Source organism: Rattus norvegicus, chromosome 6 (genome assembly GCF_021556685.1).
Source record: "Rattus norvegicus strain SHRSP/BbbUtx chromosome 6, alternate assembly SHRSP_T2T, whole genome shotgun sequence".
Taxonomy (NCBI): Eukaryota; Metazoa; Chordata; class Mammalia; order Rodentia; family Muridae; genus Rattus; species Rattus norvegicus.
This window is the reverse complement of record NC_141539.1, coordinates 98944978-98963293: the sequence shown is the minus strand read 5'-3', so window position 1 is coordinate 98963293 and position 18316 is coordinate 98944978. Positions and strand designations below refer to the sequence as shown.

Here is an 18316-nt window from a genome sequence, read left to right as displayed (position 1 = left end):
ACTGAGGGGCAAGGTCTAGATATCTTTTTAAATTCCTTCAGGGAATTGTAGAATACATTAAAATTTGGTATCCTGGGCTAATGAGATGGCTTAGTGGTTAAAAGCATGAGCTGCTCCTTGCAGAAGGCCTAGAGTTCAAGTCCCAACACTCTAGTTCCAAGGGACCCAATAACTTCTGGCCTCCAGGAGCAATGTGTGCATGTGGTACTCAGACATATACAAGGCAAAATACCCGTATACATAAAATAAAAATAAATCTTAAAAAAAAAAATCTGGTGTCTTTCACATTATTATAAAAACCACACACACTTTCTGTTTATTTAGCAAAATACCTTATGGTATACCAGGGATAAAAGATTTAGAGTGATTCAATAACTGTAGGTCAAGGAACGTTTCTTGTCATTATTTAGTAATAATCTTCTAGCAAATCAAATTTCAACAAAAATAAAACTAAAGAGGTAATTATTAAGCCATAGAAACTAGCAGAGAACCATTAGGAGGTTTCATAACAAATTTTACAAATATAGGTCACTAATTTTTGAAATATGATAAAAATATTTTTTACTATAGCAACTATAAAATATTGTATATTGTGAGTTATAATTGATAAAAATAAACTATAAAAACACTCAATGACAAAAACAGTAAGAAAGAATGCCTGCATATTTTATTAAATATACAATAACACATGAGTAGGGTTCAAAGACAGTCAAAGGAATAATTTTTGTGGTTCCCCCAACCCCCTATTTCTCTGTAACTCGTGTGTGTTTGTGTGTGTTGCTGGGGATGGAAGCAAGGGCTTTACACATAAAGAATTTAAAAAAAAAATCTTTAAATACCTTTATGAATCTATAACTATCAAGAGTTAAGAATCACTGGTCCATCAATACCAGCTGTAGTACCCTCCCCGCCCACCACACGCCCCCTCAATGTTTCAATTCCTGGTTGGCTGGGTGTAGATGTGTGCCCAAGGCTTACAAAGCTTTTAAACAGCACTCTCCCACCCCCACCTTCTGCATTCATTAGTCATCCTTCTGTATTCTAAGGAATACTTCCAAAAGCCCCTCCTACCTCCACATTCTAGATACCAATATCTGCAGAGAAGTTCCTTTCTCATACAAAATGGTAACATTTAGATGATTTACAATACTCATGTGTAGGTATATAAATCAGCTTAACTAGTTAAACTGTTGAAGAATGACCAATTCTGTGCTTGTTCTATAGAAATGCTACTCATCCAAACCAAATGTTTCAATCCCTAGCTGGCTGACAGATACAGCACCGAAGAACATAGAAGGCAAACAGTATCTCCTTTCAGTTTCATAATATACTATGACAAAGTAATGGATTCAAATTTAGAACAGGGAAACTAAACTTTGTGTATGTATTCAGAAGAGTGTGTCCTTTAAAACAATTTCTTTGAATATGATGGAAGATGATTAAGTTTGTACAAGATCAGAATAAAAGTATATACACAAAAATCATACTTTGAAGTTTTTCCCTCTTTAGTTCTAAAAGTTAAACATGATGAAGAAGCTATCAATAACAAAGAAGTTCTTGTGAGACAAGAGTCTCTACTCACCATCTATATTAATTGCTCCTAACAAATGTTAACTAATTTTGAGTAATAACCCTCTGATCTTACTTCCTTGTCTGTGAAAAAGATAATGTTCTCATATGTAGTAGGTCTCAGACTCCATGTAAGAAGATCCTCCATTTTAAAGTGGTCTATGTCTTTCTATATTTCAGACACTTAATACATAAGTTAAAAGATTAAGACATTATAGGACTTCTCGTAACAACGATAAGAAGAGTGAGAGTTACCTTCCGACATTTAAAAGGATGTTATCTGGAAGGCAGATTTGGTGGTTTATGCAATTTCAGAGAACTGTTAGCAGAAATGGAAATTTTGTCCCATTCAAAGAGGTCAAAGCAATGTTAAAGGTACATTTTATGAGAATTGTAAAACTTTCATTTTGGTATCAATTAAGTATATTTTGGATTATAAATGATCTCTCTTTTTTAATGTGCATGGATGTTTTGCCTGCATGCATATATACATGCCTGGTGCCAGAAGAGATGAGAAGAAGGTGTCAGAGTCCCTGAAAAAGGAGTTACAGATGGCTGTGCGGCACCATGTGGACACTGGGAATCAAACTCAGGCCCTCTGGAAGAGCATTATTGGTCTTCACTGCAGAGCCATCTCTCGAGCCTGATCCCTGCATAGTTTTATAATCCTGCTACAAGTCTGTATTTGAGGTGATCAGACTGGTATCAAATAACCACTAAAAAGGCTACTCTGTAGCTCAAGGTAGCTTTGAACTGGTGGCAACCCTTAGCTTCCCAAATTCTGGGATTGCAGATATGACCAACACCCAGAGTTGTGTTAGATAGGACCATGCCATAGCCAGGGTAACCTGGGGTCCCTACCCTCACTCTTGAAATAGTGAGGCTGAGCTTGAACTTGACAGTCTTCCGGCTCAGCTTCCTGAGTGCTCGGATTACAGTCATGTACCATACACTCAGCTCAAGACTACATGCTTGTCAAATGCAGTATACTTACACTGAAGCCTCTGGGCATGTTCCAAAAATTCACAAGGATTCTTTTTCTTCCAGAGGACACCTAAACATGAGTCAGAATTGATAAAAACGGGAATAAACTACCTAACGACAGCTTCCAAAAATGAGGCTTTCGTATTAGGAGGCTTTTAATATCTTTAAGAAAATAAATTCTAATTAAAGATTTACCAAATTAGCAAATATGATTATTGACAATTTTTTTCCAACTCTGTTTTTTAAAAACCTTTTAATGGATTTTTTGGGAATTTTACATCAGGAACCCCAATCCCATTCATCTTCCGATCCCTTCATATATGTCCTCTGCCCTTGCAACCTCCCTCCCAAAAGAACAAATATTTAGATGTGTTGAACAGCTCCTTCACGCATTCCAGCAATTCACAGATGGGGTGGATGTTGGCAGGCCATCTCAGAGCCTGTCAGGACCTGGGTGGGAGCTGAGTTGGTCAGCCCACCAGCTCTCCTGTGCTTATTCCACCAGACAGCTCTGTGGCTTTACCCAGTTGAGGGGCAGGGCCAGCTCTCTGGAGGGCCGTATGTTCCAAGAAGCTTAAAAAAAAAAATAATCATACTATACTAAAAAAAATAGGACACAGTAAAGAGAATTATATATCAAAACTATTCAATTGTGGCCAAGTCATCAAAATTTGTTAGATTCATTAGTAATTCAATGCTAGCTCTGTGATCAACAGCTCTAGGAAATATTTGTTCAAAGATTTATGTGTGTGCGTGTGTGTGTGTGTGGGGGTGTGTGTGTGTGTGTGTGTTCATTTGTGACATGTATATACAAATGTATGTTTGGGTGCATGTGGATGCAGGAAGAGGATATCAGACTCTTTGGAACTGGAGTTATAGTTAGTTCTGAGTGTCTGTAATGTGGATACTAGGATTTGAACTCAGGTCTTCTGAAAGAGAAACAAAGCAAGTGCTGGAACCATCTCTCCAGTCCCTAAAAAAATAAAATGACACATGGACTTATTCACATTTGTTAGCAAGGCTTTACACCTTACTCCATTCACAGTGAAGGCTCTAACTTCAGAATTCACTTAAGTACTATTTTAATTGTATTATCTACGAAGACAGGTGATTTCCGACTGTCCTTTACTAATAATTTAAAAGCTATTTGAAAGAATTTGTGATACCAAAAGAAATGGAAATAAATACTTTCCTTAAGTTCCTGCCCTCTAATACTCGAAATATGATACAAATTTCTCCCTTTATTATTATCACTATGAGAAATATCTAGGATAGTTACACCAAACTAAACCGTAATGTATCAAGGCTAGAAAAGTAAAGGAGAGCATTAACTAACCACTGCTGCAGTTCATTTTAACTTGACTCAAAAGACCCCCCCTTCCTTGGTCTACCCCCCCCAAAATCTTTAATAAAAACAGAATCTTCAAAGTCCTAAAGAACAAAACTCTTCTGAAAACAATTTAATATTATTATACTGAAGGTTGCATACCAAGGACTGTTCCGAGTGTTGCACACAGGCTAGTGTTTCCTTTTATCCTGACGGTCCTCTAAAGCAATGATTCCTATTATCTTAATTCATACACAAAGAAATGAGACCCAGAGAGACAAAGCATTGTGTACGATTTCCACATTTCTTTTTTTAATTGGTTATTTTATTTATTTACATTTCAAATGTTGTCACCTGTTCTGGTCTCCCCTTTGCCTCTAAGAGGGTACTCCCTCACCCATTCACTCACTCCAGCCTCACCCCTCTTGCATTCCCCTTCACCGAGGCAAGAAACCTCCACTGGACTAAGCACCTCACCTCCCAGTGATGCCAGATAAGGCCATCCTCTCCTACACATGTAGCCGGAGCCATGGACCCACCCATGTATATTCTTTGAAGGGTGGTTTAGTCCCTGGAAGCTCTTAGGGTTCTGCTTAGTTGATATTATTGTCCTTCCAATGGGGTTGCAATCCCCTTTGGTTCCTTCCATCCTTCCATATCTCTTCTTCCATTGAGGTCCCAGGCTCAGTCCAGTGGTTGGCTGTGAGTGTCTGCATATCCTAGTCAGGTGCTGTCAGAGCTTCTCAGAGGACAGCCCTACTGGGCTCCTGTCTGCAAGCAGTTCTTGACACCAGCAGATACCAAACCCTGACACTATTGCTGATTCCACTTTATTTCTTAAGATGAAATCACAGAAAATGTTTGATAAATTTGCCAATCATAAAAAATTTAAAAATGGCTGCAGAATACTAAAGTTGACAGAAATTTCTGTAGACTAAATTTGACTGATTTGCAACAAAAACCCACAGCCTGCTATGGCAGTGCCAGTATTAGTCACAGTCTTGCCCTATGTGTGAGGTGATGATAATCTCAGAGACAACCAAAAAAAACTGGAGTGAGACACTTAACTTATACAATCAAGAAAATCCCATTCACATGGTTAATAATAAATAATTCAAGCAGGGCAAACTGGCGTTATTTCAGGTAACTAGTGCCCAGATATTAGGAAAGGAAGTTTCTTTTCTTTTCTTTTTTTTAAATCACAAACTATATGCAAGCAGATGTGAGATTGCTTCACTCTCTAATTCTACATAGACAGTCTGTGAAGGGCAGAGTGACTCTAGCATTCAAATACAGAAGTATACATGCTAAGTACAATTAGATAAAGCCAGAGATTATTTGACACAATTTGAGATTCTCAACTTAACTGTTTCTTAAACCAAAGCTAAACTGTGTGAGCTACAACTGCATTTCCTTCCTTACACTAGTCTAAGTTGTATTTCATAACATGCAATAGAAATAATACTGCTAGGGTTTCAAATTAAATATTAAGATGATAAAGTTCAAGAAAATGGCACTCTTGGAGCTAGAGATGGCTCCACAGTTAAGAGCAGTCACTTTTCTTAGAAAGAGCCTGGGATGGACTCCTAACACCTACAATACAGCTCACAATCAGTTGTTAACTCTGGTTCTAGGGGATACAATGCCGTCTTCTGACCTCTGTGGGCAAGGTACAGACATGGTACATTTAACATGTACACAGACAAAACAAACATAAAATAAAAAGTAAAAAAAAAGAAAATGGTACTCTGAAATACTGGGCAAAGTATAAACTAGCTCATACTTTCTCCAAGGTAAATAATCACTAGTATTAAAAGTATTCAAAAATGACACGGTTTTGACCCAACGATTCTACTTCTTGGAGTTAAGAAATATGAATTAAAGGCTATTATTAATCTTGCTTGTGTTAATGACAGGGAGCTTTAGATTTACTCTAAATGTGCCAAGCAGGGGAACATTTCTACAATGTACTACCATTGAAGCCATTTATTCAGCCTTTCAAACAGCACTACTTATTGGCAATATTTAAATGTTTACAACATACACCAAGGCAAACATTTTTAGTTAAAACTTTAATAACCCCCTGCAAAATCACACCCTAAACTATGGTCTTAGGAAGCATCTACTCCTCTGATGGTTTTTGAGAATTAGCTTTGCTATAAAGCTAATAAGCAGACAATATCTGATATCTAAAGAAAAGCACACTTTGTTAACACAGTCATCACTATTATCTTAACTCCATTAACCATACACAGCCGTCTCTGCTCTTAATACTGGACAAAATAGATTCTCTTAAAAAGTAGGTTGAAAACAATAGATTCATTCTTGTCTTACATTTTAAACACAAACATATTGCACACACACCCAAATATGAACAAGGGTTTAGGTAGTAAAATAATAGGTGCTCATAATTTCTCTGTATTTGTAAACTTCTCAAATCTTTTCCATCCACCAAAACTTTGAAGTTTCACTAAATATTTTTAAAATGGGTCGAAGGATTTTGAATATATCCAGAGAATTCCTACTTACGTGTGAATGATCGAGCTCCATTATAACTTGTTTAAAAATAATATACCTGTCTCCAATGTCCAGAGTTTTCTGTTTTCCTGTGTGGGAGTATATATGCGTGTAGAGGCCAGATAATAAAATTGTATGGTTCCCCAAATATCGTCCAACTTTTTTTCTTTGAGACATGGTCTCTCAGTGGCCTGGAACTCACAAGTAGCCTAGACTGACTAACCCAGCAAACATCAAGGATCTTCCTGTCTGTTTCCCATTGCTACGATTACAAGTATGTGCTATACTGTAGCCAGCTTTTAAAATAGGGGTCCTAGGGATTGAATTCAATCTTTCTATAAACACCTAGTACTAAACTATCTGCCTAACTTCCTATTTCAGTTAGTTTTAATTTTAATATCATAGCATGACTAGGACGACAAATAAGTACGGCCACCTCCATTAGTAGTCTAAACGCCTGGAATAGTTTACTGAACAAAATTCTGAAGCCAGGGTTGGGGATTTAGCTCAGTGGTAGAGTGCTTGCCTAGTAAGCGCAAGGCCCTGGGTTTGGTGCCCAGCTCCGAAAAACAAAAGAAAAAAAAAAAAAACAAAAAAACAAAAAAAACAAACCTCTGAAGCCACCATGAGACACTGGGCAAACATGATGCTGATGTCTGCTATGAATGTGGGAGAAGTAGTTGTGCCAGCCTTGCTATTTGTTACGGTCACCCTTACCAAGGTGTGAGTAAGTTTTGTGCATAAGACAGGAAGAGAATTTAGGTATCTGAAGAAAAGTCAAATTTCCTTTTAATTTTCTTCTCCTTAGGCAATAAAAGAGGAAAAAAAAAGACAGAAGATGGAGAAAATACAGGTGAAGTGAAACAAGGAATTAAAGAGAACCAAAAAAAAAGCTTTAACTAAGTAGTCAGATGTCTGAAGAACAGATCCTCAGACTAGACGAGATAATGAAAAAAAAAAAACCAAAAACCAAACAAAACTGAGCTGTTCTGATCTAAAGATCCTGCAGAATGCAGAACTCCAGGCAGGGAACAGCTTGTAGACTTTGTGTGGGGACAGTCAATGAAGAAACGTCACACTTCAGTGCTAAGTCATGGGCCTTCATCTTTGCCTTTAGAGACCTACATTACAGGTCTAAAACCTAATGTTCCCAAGAAGAAATACGGCACTCAATGGCATTCAAAAGAAGATTTATGCTACTATACACACTTAATAGATTTTAAACAGACTCCATAGGTTTTTAAAGCTTTGTTTCACCATGGGTTATGTTTACTATCTGTAATTTATATTCATTGATAAAATGAATTGATCTCCAACTAAAGGTCATCAATTATGCTTCAAATTACAACTTGAACATTAAATTCATTGTAGACCTTGACAGCTCAAAATTAGAAGTATAATTTCATATTAGACATTAAATGATATTTATTTGTACTGCTTAAAGCACTATGTGCTTTTTAAAAAGATATTATCAAAACTACATTATATTAATTCAAGAAGAGGGGAAATTCAGTGGATCAAATACTGAATGTTAATATTTCTTGGGGTAAAAACTGTTCAGGAATGTGTGTGCTTCAGGGAAATGCAGATGACACATTAATCTCCACTTAAACACTTTTTGTTTTATTTTAGGTTTTGATTTTCTGAGACAGGACCACTATATTGCCCAGATTTGGCAATCCTCTTGCCTCAGTTTCCAGAATGCTGAATCATAGGCTTGTACCACCACTTCCAGCTTCTAAATACATTTTTTTTGGTAATAACTTTCAACTTTGACACATCTCTGAGCCGAAGTCTTTCTATCACATAAATTCATAATCATCTCACAGGCCTTCTAAAATTAAAGGGAGAGATGATTAAGGGATTATCTCAAACCAACTAATCTTTGACTTCTTGGTTATGAATAGCAATTGTTAATCAGTTAATAATAACAAAAGCTAAAAACAATGCCTAACACGGGTTGGGGATTTAGCTCAGTGGTAGAGCGCTTGCCTACCAAGTGCAAGGCCCTGGGTTCGGTCCCCAGCTCCGAAAAAAAGAAAAAAGAAAAAAGAAAAAAGGGGGAAAAAAAAAGCCTAACAACACAAGGCATCTACTAGTAATACCAAATAAGAACAGTAAACGTAATACAAATATTAGGTCACACTAGCTAATTAGCAATAAAACTGAGTTTTAAACTTAGGCACTCCTTTTATGTTTTTGTTTGAGACAGTGTCTCTCTATACAGCTCTGTCTATCCTGGAACTTGCTATGGCCTCAAATCCCGAGATCTGCCTGCCTCTGCCTCTGCCTCCTTAGTGCTAGGGTTAGAGCTGTACATACTGCCTGCATAAACCCAGGCACTCTTAATTGAAGTACTTTCACTCATAAGAAAGACTAGCTCTCTAATGTCCCTATACTATAAAAGCACATAATTAAAATACAAACAGGAAATGGTTACAGAATGTGAAAAAGGATATGGAAATATACCAAAGAGTATAATTTTAGTTTAGCTATAGCTAATGAAATCCCATCTGTGTGCTTATATTAGAAACCAGATTTGGGGGTGAGAGGGAGATGGTTTAGTCACTAAAGTACTTGACACATTAAGCATAAAGACCCAAATTCAATATCCAGAAAAGTCAGACTTGGTATTGCACACTTGCAGTCAATCCCAGTGATGGAGAGGCAGAGATAAGCAGATCCCTGGAGTTCACTGAACATCTAGTGAACCTTAGGTTCCACTGCCTCAAAAACAAGGTGCACAGTTTCTGAGCTAAGACGTTGGAGGGTATACATACATATATAACACACTTGTACATTTGTGTACATATGCATAAACACACATGGGACAAATATTAAGTGTTAATTAGTAATCTTTAAGTGACAAAATTACAAGCATACTTTTTACATACTTTTAGGTATTTCACTAATGTTCGGTATGCTTTTGATCATTTTTAAGATTATTTAAATCCAGGGCTTTTTAGTATCTTCTTCATAAAGGCACATATTATCTTAGTTAAAAGGAATGAAGTAGCTCTTAAGAAAGATAGTCAAGATAGTATTAAAGAAAAAAAGATTGAATTAAGAAATATAAAACAAGGGGCTGGGGATTTAGCTCAGTGGTAGAGCGCTTACCTAGGAAGCGCAAGGCCCTGGGTTCGGTCCCCAGCTCCGAAAAAAAAGAACAAAAAAAAAAAAAAAAAAAAAAAAAGAAATATAAAACAAAAGGGCCAGAACACATTAACTTATGTAAATAGGATGTTATATGAATTAAAATTATCTCTCAAACATTAAACTGTAGGAGCAATTGTTTTCTCAAGCTGGTAGTAGTGAAGTGAACTTTCCGTTTTTTCTTTTACTCTTATTTATAATTCAGGATTTTCTTTTTCTTACAATGAGACATAAACTGTATAGTAACTGTAAATTTTTTTTTTTTAAAGAAAAGTTTAAATGCTCTCTGAGAAGGCTTGGACTATAGTCTGGCCATAAAAACCTAGAGGCCAGATCTGAAGTTTTATCCAAATTCTTCAAGAGATTCTGGAATATTCTGTAGAACTGAACTGATTACCTTCTTTAAGGCAGTAAACAGAAACCAAAAACAGCCAGTTAATTCTAAGCTTGCACAACTATGGTTGACTCAAGGATGACCTTCCCAGTGGATGAAATTTTTTTTTTTTCTTTTTTCTATTTTTCGGAGCTGGGGACCGAACCCAGGGCCTTGCGTTTGCTAGGCAAGCGCTCTACCACTGAGCTAAATCCCCAACCCGGATGAAATTTTTAACGTAGTATCTCTATTTCAATAAGTTATTCCATCAGCAAAATACCTTCATAGTTAACAACTATCATCAAGTATTTTATTTGTTATATATATTTGCATAAGGATACATATAATTAATGCACACAACAAAAGAAACAGGCCTGGGAAGTTAAGTATTTTACCCAGTGGTACACAATGGAATCTTTGGCAGTCAGGCTTCAGAGAACATGCACTTATCCATTTAAGATACACAGGTGAAGCACACATATTCAATAAATGTTTGTTAAAGATGAAACAAGAATGAATACTTTCCACTTGTTTACCTAGCAGATTTTCTAAAGCAATACACAGATGCCTCATGTTTACTCAGTGTTCTGAACATGGAGATCTGACAGGTATTTTTAATATACGTTAAAGGATACTAACTTACTTCCCAGGCCTGGGACATGTGTATCAATAATATATGTCCCCTAGTCTGGTTCTAATAAATAGAAAAGGTATCAAAAAGGTGACAGAAAATTAAAATTCAATATTAAAAAGAGTAGCATGAGAATTCCAAAGCATAAGAACAGTTTTTATGAAAAAAATAACCAGGGGGTGAAGGAAAAGACTTAAAAAAAAAAAAGCAGCCTTTAAAATCCTCTGTATTCTTTGTTCATCAAATTGTCCATCAGTCGTTTGATTTGTTCACTTGAATACTTAGGGCTCATGTGTTATCTGTATTCCCTACTAGATGTTTTTCAAATCCAGTCTACTTGGGACTTTGCCTATAGAAACATGTACCCAATTTTATAACAGAAAATAGGAAGTACCTCTTTACAGGAACTTGCTTAGTGTCTAAATATATAAGAAAAGGCCCATAAGAACTAAAACACATCACACTACTTTAAGACTCCAAGTTTCCACCCTCAAACTCTGCTTACTTTTACCAGTGTTTTTAGTTGGGCAAACTTATCTTCACAAACTATCAGGAAAAGGGGCAAATACATAACATTTGTAATTCATCAGTGAAAACAGCACTATTAAAGAACATTTAATTTGTCTAATTATGACTGTTCTAAACAACCAAGGACTACAAACATAAGCTATGCTCCACCACTAGTTTTTTCCTATTAACAAGAAAATAAAATTTCTAAATGATACCCTAAAATAATTTTTATATTTAGCATTCCAACCAAGTAGAATTTAATAAGAAAACACTAATAAATGATAGTGGAGATGGGCAGAATGACTAAATGGGTACATTTTGTTTTATAGAAATTACTATCTTAATTGGGGCTTTATCTTCAATAGAACATGTATACACACACACACACACATTAGTTGACACTAAATATTTCTTTCTGAGAAAATTTTGAGATCAAATCTTTCTAGGTTACTAGAAAATTTTCATTCCTATTTTAAAGGTATTTAACATTCTTTTACTTACAAACTGTTATTTGACATTTTGTTCTGTTTGTTTAAAAGTAGTTCCATGTCTACCCATCATCCGCAAGCCACTAAAGATACAATCTCTTCAATATATTAGGATGGCCACCACAAAGGACAAATATTCTGCCCCAAAATCCCCACAAAGTGCTAGGGAGGCTACAGAGAAATAGTTTCTGTGCACAATTGGTAGGAATATTGTTTAAAGGTAGAAACTGCTATGGGAAAAGTATGGCAGTTCCTCAAAAAATGTATTTGCTGCCTTATAATTTAACAGGACTGATGGAACCTTGGTGAGATATTTACACATACACACACAGCAGCACAACAGACACAAAGAAGAAGCAACCCAAGTGTCAATGAACAAAGAATACAGCATAGTGATACAACAGAAGTCTTAGAAAGAAGAGAAATTCTAAACACACTTCAACATGTATGAATCATCTGAGGTGAGTTCCACAAAAAGGCAAAACCTACCACGATTCTAGTTACATGAGGTATCTATCAAGAGTAGTCAAGTTTATGATTCAGAGAGAATGGTGGCACCAGAGGCTAAGGCTAGGGGGAAGCTGGGAGCTGTAAAATGGCCATAGATTCTGTTTTGCTAGAAGAAAAAGTTGGTAACATGACAAAATTTGCCATAGCTAAAATTTACACTTAAATGGCTAGACTAGAATAGTTTGTTAGTTTTTTAAACAATTAAACAAAACATGCACAGTCACTTCAAACATTATAGGGAGAAAGTCATGGATTAATCTCTTTTGATTTTGTTTTATAATGAATTCTTTATATTACATTTGTCTAAAAGACTATATCTGGCAAACAGATGAGTCTGTTTATATTTATTGGAGAAAGCGTGAACTTTAATATCAAATTCAATACACACACCAAGTAGTTCATTCTTGATACTTCAAGAGATGAAGACAAAATTGCTATAATTAAATTTTTATGATTAAACATTCTCACTATACTTTTACCAAAAATGCTGAGCAATGACAACATTGGCTTGTTAAATTCTTTTTCAAACCCTTCAGAGTCAAGCAGAAAACCTGCAATAAATACCTACACCACAAGCAGGGATGGCTAGGTAAAACCTACCTATTGCTGTCTAGTCCCAAAGGGAGGGGAACTGAAACAAATTTAACTTTTTTCTTATAAGTTAAAATCAGTTTCTTGGTAGGAAGGTAGTTCAACCCCACAGCTGTATTAGGTTACTTTCTCCTGATGAGGAGACAGACCTTTGTTAATAACCTCAGATTAAAAAAAAAAAAAAAAAAAAAAAAGGTCATGTAGTGTTTCAGATACCCATCTTTTAACCTAAATCTCTAGTATTCATGTATGGAAATAATCATACAACTAACATCATAAACTGTTTAATTCTTTTTTTTTCTTTTTCTTTTTTTTGGAGCTGGGGACCGAACCCAGGGCCTTGCGTTTGCTAGGCAAGCGCTCTACCACTGAGCTAAATCCCCAACCCCAAACTGTTTAATTCTTAACAACAACAAAAGTCAAGAGACTAATCTGCCTTAGCCTCCTACACCATCCACGGCATACAAAACACTGGGATGTAAGCACAATATAACTGATTGAGCCTGGACACCATCAGAGACACAAAGCTAAACCACAGAAAGTTGGGACAATCTGTAGACTTCACAAAGTGCTTTTGGAGTGGACTGGAACATGTTAAAATACTCTGATAACTAAGTAAACGCTAAATAAGAGTGTCCTTAGTTTTTTTTCATAAAACTAAGCTGTAAACATCTGATCAACACAAGTTGAAAGCCTTGCCTTGAGATGAAGGCCAATAGTCTTAACTATGGAGGTAGACATAAGCAAAATACCATATTTCTATTAAATTCCTGCAGAAACTAGTATTTATACTTGTCTACTCAAAACTTGAGCATCAGGGCAAGGGGAAAAAAAAGTAAGTCACTACCAGTTCTAAAACTACATTACCTTAGGTGTCTCTTGCTAGAGTGAACAGCGTGAGCCGCATATGTTTATGACTAGAGCCCAGAGTAGATTCAAAATGACCTAGTTAGGGAGGAAACACTGGGATGGGGAACTGTGATAGGTGCCTAGAGTCTATCATATGTTCAGTGAAACAACTGATCCTAGATGCCAGATGCCATGGTCCAAGGACAGGGCTTCAGTAGGAAAGAACCTTTCTAGCCTTTCAATTCAGAGCCAGTCTTCTCATTTTTTTGAATATAAGAAAAAAAATGCATGAAGGCACAGAAGAAAGGTTTGAAGATTATGAAAGTCTGAACTATAACAGTTAACACCCATGTTCAAGTATATAATGTGTTACAAACCATGTGCTGGCCTAAGGTTTTTAAATGCATTATCTTATTTTCAGAAGGCTAGTATTATCCTCTTGGGAGGGGGGGTATATAATCCACAAGTATTCAGTAACTTGCCAACAATCACAAGTGGAAAGGCTTGGGACTCCAACTTGTGGTTATCTATCTGTATCCTCTATCTAAATCAGTAGACTACTGATTCCTCAAACAAGGAGGAAAGCTAAATTATAATAAAAATTTTATTAATAAACTTCTTGATTTTTAGTGACCAACGCTAAAAGGAGAAATTAAGAAACATCTTTAAGAGATTTTATTTTAGTGACCCAATAACTATTTGGGGGGAGGGATTTGAAAGTTCAGCTACAAGCTAGAAACAGAATGAGCTTGACATTCTCTTGAAATCTAAGAATCCATATACATATTAGGTCAATCAAGTTCAGTACCAACAGCTAAGGAGTCAGACACAGCACATACCTACTGTTAAATCTATTATTCACTTTCTGTTCTGCTTTCTTCCAAATCTTTGAGATTTGAGTTTTCTATACTCTCTATTAAAAAAGCAAATTCTTTCCCACCTGTTCACTTTGGAGGCTCATTTAAGATGGACTAATTGGAGAAAGAAAAATTTTACCTCTCAATCTTTCAACAAAATTATGATTACAAAAAGACATACTTAATACATAGCACCTAAGTGTTGAGTGACCCATCACTCATGTTTATTATCTTTTAGTGATATTAAGAACCTCTATATTAAGAAATATAATCCCATCTGATCTAAAGCTGCTAACATCTCAAACAAGAAAAATTAAATTAACAGATGGTTCTGAGGAAAACCTAAAAACCATTTAGAACTGGACCCGATGCACAATTAACTTACTTATCCATTGTAAGACTACTTTTGATTAAATACACACACACACACATACACACACACAAACAGTGTATATGAAAGAGACATGATTGGTGTATTACTTGGTATAGTGTATTAATATAATATAATTCAGCATTTAATAAGGACAGTAAGTACACAATGGCAATCTGCCTAAGGTTTAGAGAATAGCAGCCCATCATTTCATCAAAAGCATTGTAGTCACTTCTGCGAAATTAATTGCAACTAATTCTGGTAACTCCTGGAGTTAAGTCTAGACTTGCATGCTCACTTTAAAACATTTTCAAAGTGCTTTCTTTGGTGCATCCAAGACCTGGACGTTCTATGGAATAAAGACCAAGGTAAGGAAGGGATGTACAGAAGAGCAAGAAAATGAGTACATTTATCTCTTCTGCGGATATGGATAAGGGGAATTAATCTCTTCCAGAAGACTGGAAGGACTTAAGAATTAAGCCAGCCTTGTAACCACAGCTCTTACAACAAACCTTCAACTTCTTAAACTGATTTTCTCAAGGTTAAAATATCGAAGTAGACAAAACTGTGTGCTGGCGGCAGGGATCGATCTTACCACTACTAGCTGCACTCGTAAGCCTATAATGTTCTCAGACTCAAACCACAGGATGTTTCATAAACTTACACTGAGTTCTCACACACGATTTCTCACTTCGGATGTATGTTTTTTTGGATACAATTCTTTGCAGGTGTTCCAATAAACTTGCAACATTCTAACTGCTGGTTTTCATTTGCTTTCATTATATACACCCCCCACCCCATCTCATTAAATTATCGGCCTAAGTTTAACCAAAACTATCGGTAAGTTATTTTCAGGAGTGAACGAGGCATACTCATATTCATACATAACGTCTGGGCTCTCCTGACAGGTGATGCAAACACAAGTTTGTAGGAACTGTAAGTTATTTAAAATGATGCCATTTTCCTAAATTCCCGTTACTCTGATGGTGGCAAGTGTTTCCAACAAAACCTGCACGTGCAAACTAGAAAGTTAGCATCTTCCGGCCCCCCGAAGAAACTCCCTAACCTACAAAGGCAGCGGCGGCCGCGGTACAACGAGGCGGCTCCGGGGAGCCCGGGGTCGGCCTCGGAGGGCCTCGACCCCAGGAAGCTGGCAGCGCGCACAGGGTCCGCCCGGGGCCCGGTGCTCGCGGCAAACGCGGAGGTCCGGGGCGGGAAGGCGCGGGAGCTAGGGGCGTACTCGGCCGGGGCCGGCTCGGCCGGATGAGCGCGCGGGGCAGGCTGGGCTGCGAAGGCGCGGGGCGGGTGTCCGGGGCGGAGACCCCAGCCCCGCCGAGCGCTGGGCCCGCGACTCCCACCCCCCGCGCCAAGATGGCGACGTGGACCGCGGGGGAGCCCGGCGCGTGAGGCTGGGGGGGGGACGGAAGGGGAGCAGAGACAAAAAAAGGCCAGCCCACAGAACGCGGCGGCCCGGCTTACTTTTTCTTCTCGTTCTCGCCGCCGGCGCCCTCCATGGCGAATCGGTGCCCGCGGTGTCTTCCCGGCCGGCAGCCCCTGGGCTCGCTCCGGCCTAAGCGCCGGCTCTGTCCTCACGCGCAGAGAAAGGGGCAAGTCCAGAGGCGGGGTGTGAGGCGGGACACCCCCCCGGGACGGCGAGGCGGGAGCTGCAGGCTGCGCTCGCCGGGCTCTGGTTCGGGTTCCTAGTTGCTCCTCCGGCTGGCTTGTCAAGGCCTGGCCAGACACTGCTCGCGACGGTAGCGAGGACAGTCCTCGCGTCCCCTCAGACGAGGAGCCTCTGTGCACTGAGGCGCTGAGGCAGCGGCAGGGGGCGGGCAAGGGCGGAGGCGCGCTCGGGCGCGCGGCGAGGGGAGGGGAGCAAAGGGCTGCGCGCGCCCGCTAAGCCCGACGCGCGCACCCGCGGGCCCGCCTCACCTGAGCGGAGGCGGGTTCCCCGAGAGCCAATGGGAAAGGACGCAGGCGGCCAGGCCCCACCCCAGCCCACGTTGCTCTCAGCCAATCAGGAGGAGGTCAGCTGAGCCCCAGCTGGGGCGAGCTGCCCAGCTCACGTGCTCGTCTGTGTGCAGCTAGGGAGAGAAGAGAAAGGGGCGACCGACGGGTGCGGCTGAGCCCAGGTCTGGGGACTCTGCGCCTTCAATGGAAAGCTGCGTCTGGCCTTGGGAGGCGCTGCTGGAGCAAGTGGGATGCTAAGCCTGTGTCCGAACGTGCTCACACTGCCCTGCTCTCTGTGGAGTTGTCTGAGGCTCGCTTACTCCTTAGTTGCGTGGTTGGACCGGGTCCCCGCCCATCCCTCCTGAGTTTCCAGTTGCAAAAACAGCCAACTTTGCGTTCTGGCAGCCAGCCCCCTGCTGTTAGAGTGGGGTCTCTCCTTCCCAGGTGACCGGACGAAGCTCAGTCTCTGCTCTCTGCCACAGAACAAGGGAAGTCTCCAAGTCATTAACGATTTTCTGGGCCAAAGTTTGACTACTGAGCAAATGCAAATAAAAATATAAAACAAATCCCTCTTGCAAAACCTCTCAAGGCGAGTGAAGTTGCAGGGCCATTTTAAAATAAACTATCTTAATTTACACATAAATAACAGCTTCAATAAGTGAGAGCACAAGCCTGAATTTGAGTGACAAGGCAGGAAAAAGCATTGAGTAGACTTATTTTGCTATTATGTTGCTTTGAAAAAAAAAGACAAAGATAATCTTAAATAGATGCAGAAAAGGTGCAAGAATTGTTTCAGACTGAGTTTATTAAAGTTCACTGTTTAGACTGAAAGAAGGAAGAATGCATCCTCCAACCTACAGACCTTGACAGGACTGCTCACCGGCTGTGCTGGGAACTATGGATTAAAGCAATCACTTTTGGTCGGTCTTTGGAAGCATGAATGTTAGGTCTGTGGGTATGATGTTTGTTAGTTTTTTTTTTTAATTTTAATGTATTCCAAGCCCAACAAAGGAACACTGCATGCACCTGCGTGTGCACACACACATGTACACACACACACGCACACACACACACACACACGTGTTGGAGATCTGAATCTGAGGTCTCTGAAACTGACCTGACACTTGACTGTTTAATAGCTCTTCTTTGCCTTGTTAGTACATCGTTACAATCTAACGTTGGGTTGTATAATAATGTAGACATCTGTGGCAGATTTAAATTGCATTCAAATCCAAAAACAACGCCCCCCAATAAATACAAATGGTGTCCAGGTCTAATAAGACAATAAACAATGTATAAAGCCTCTCAATAGACCCATGAAGACACAGCTGGAGATTTAGCTTAGTCAGTCGGAGAGCAGTGGTCTAGTATGCACAAGGTCCTGGCTTCAAAAAAGAAGCTAAGACTATATAAATTGACTTGAGCAGTATTTTTGTTTGGAATCTAGAACATACCTCTGAAAGAGCTACAGGGAGTATAGATAGATAGATAGATAGATAGATAGATAGATAGATAGATAGATAGAGTAAAAGACCAAAAATAATTGCTTGTCCTTCATTTGTTTTTAATCATGGAAATATTTTCTGTTGTGACACCCGGAAAACACAGTGTTAAGAAGAATGGCTGCAGAATTCAGA

At 38.8% G+C, this 18316-nt stretch overlaps 1 protein-coding gene across 20 annotated transcripts in view; it reads right to left on the bottom strand.

Moving 5' to 3' along the window:
* The window catches only part of Hif1a (hypoxia inducible factor 1 subunit alpha), a 45071-nt gene extending 28502 nt beyond the window's left edge, over positions 1–16569 (bottom strand). For 13 of the 20 annotated variants that reach the window (XM_087552409.1, XM_087552416.1, XM_087552407.1 and 10 more), the window contains exon 1: positions 16209–16533. Coding sequence is in view for 4 of the 20 variants with exons in the window: in XM_087552402.1 (XP_087408528.1) it covers positions 16209–16243 (35 nt within the window). In the remaining 16 variants the exon portion in view is untranslated. 20 annotated transcript variants of the gene reach the window in all.
* Positions 16570–18316: the final 1747 nt, after the last annotated feature.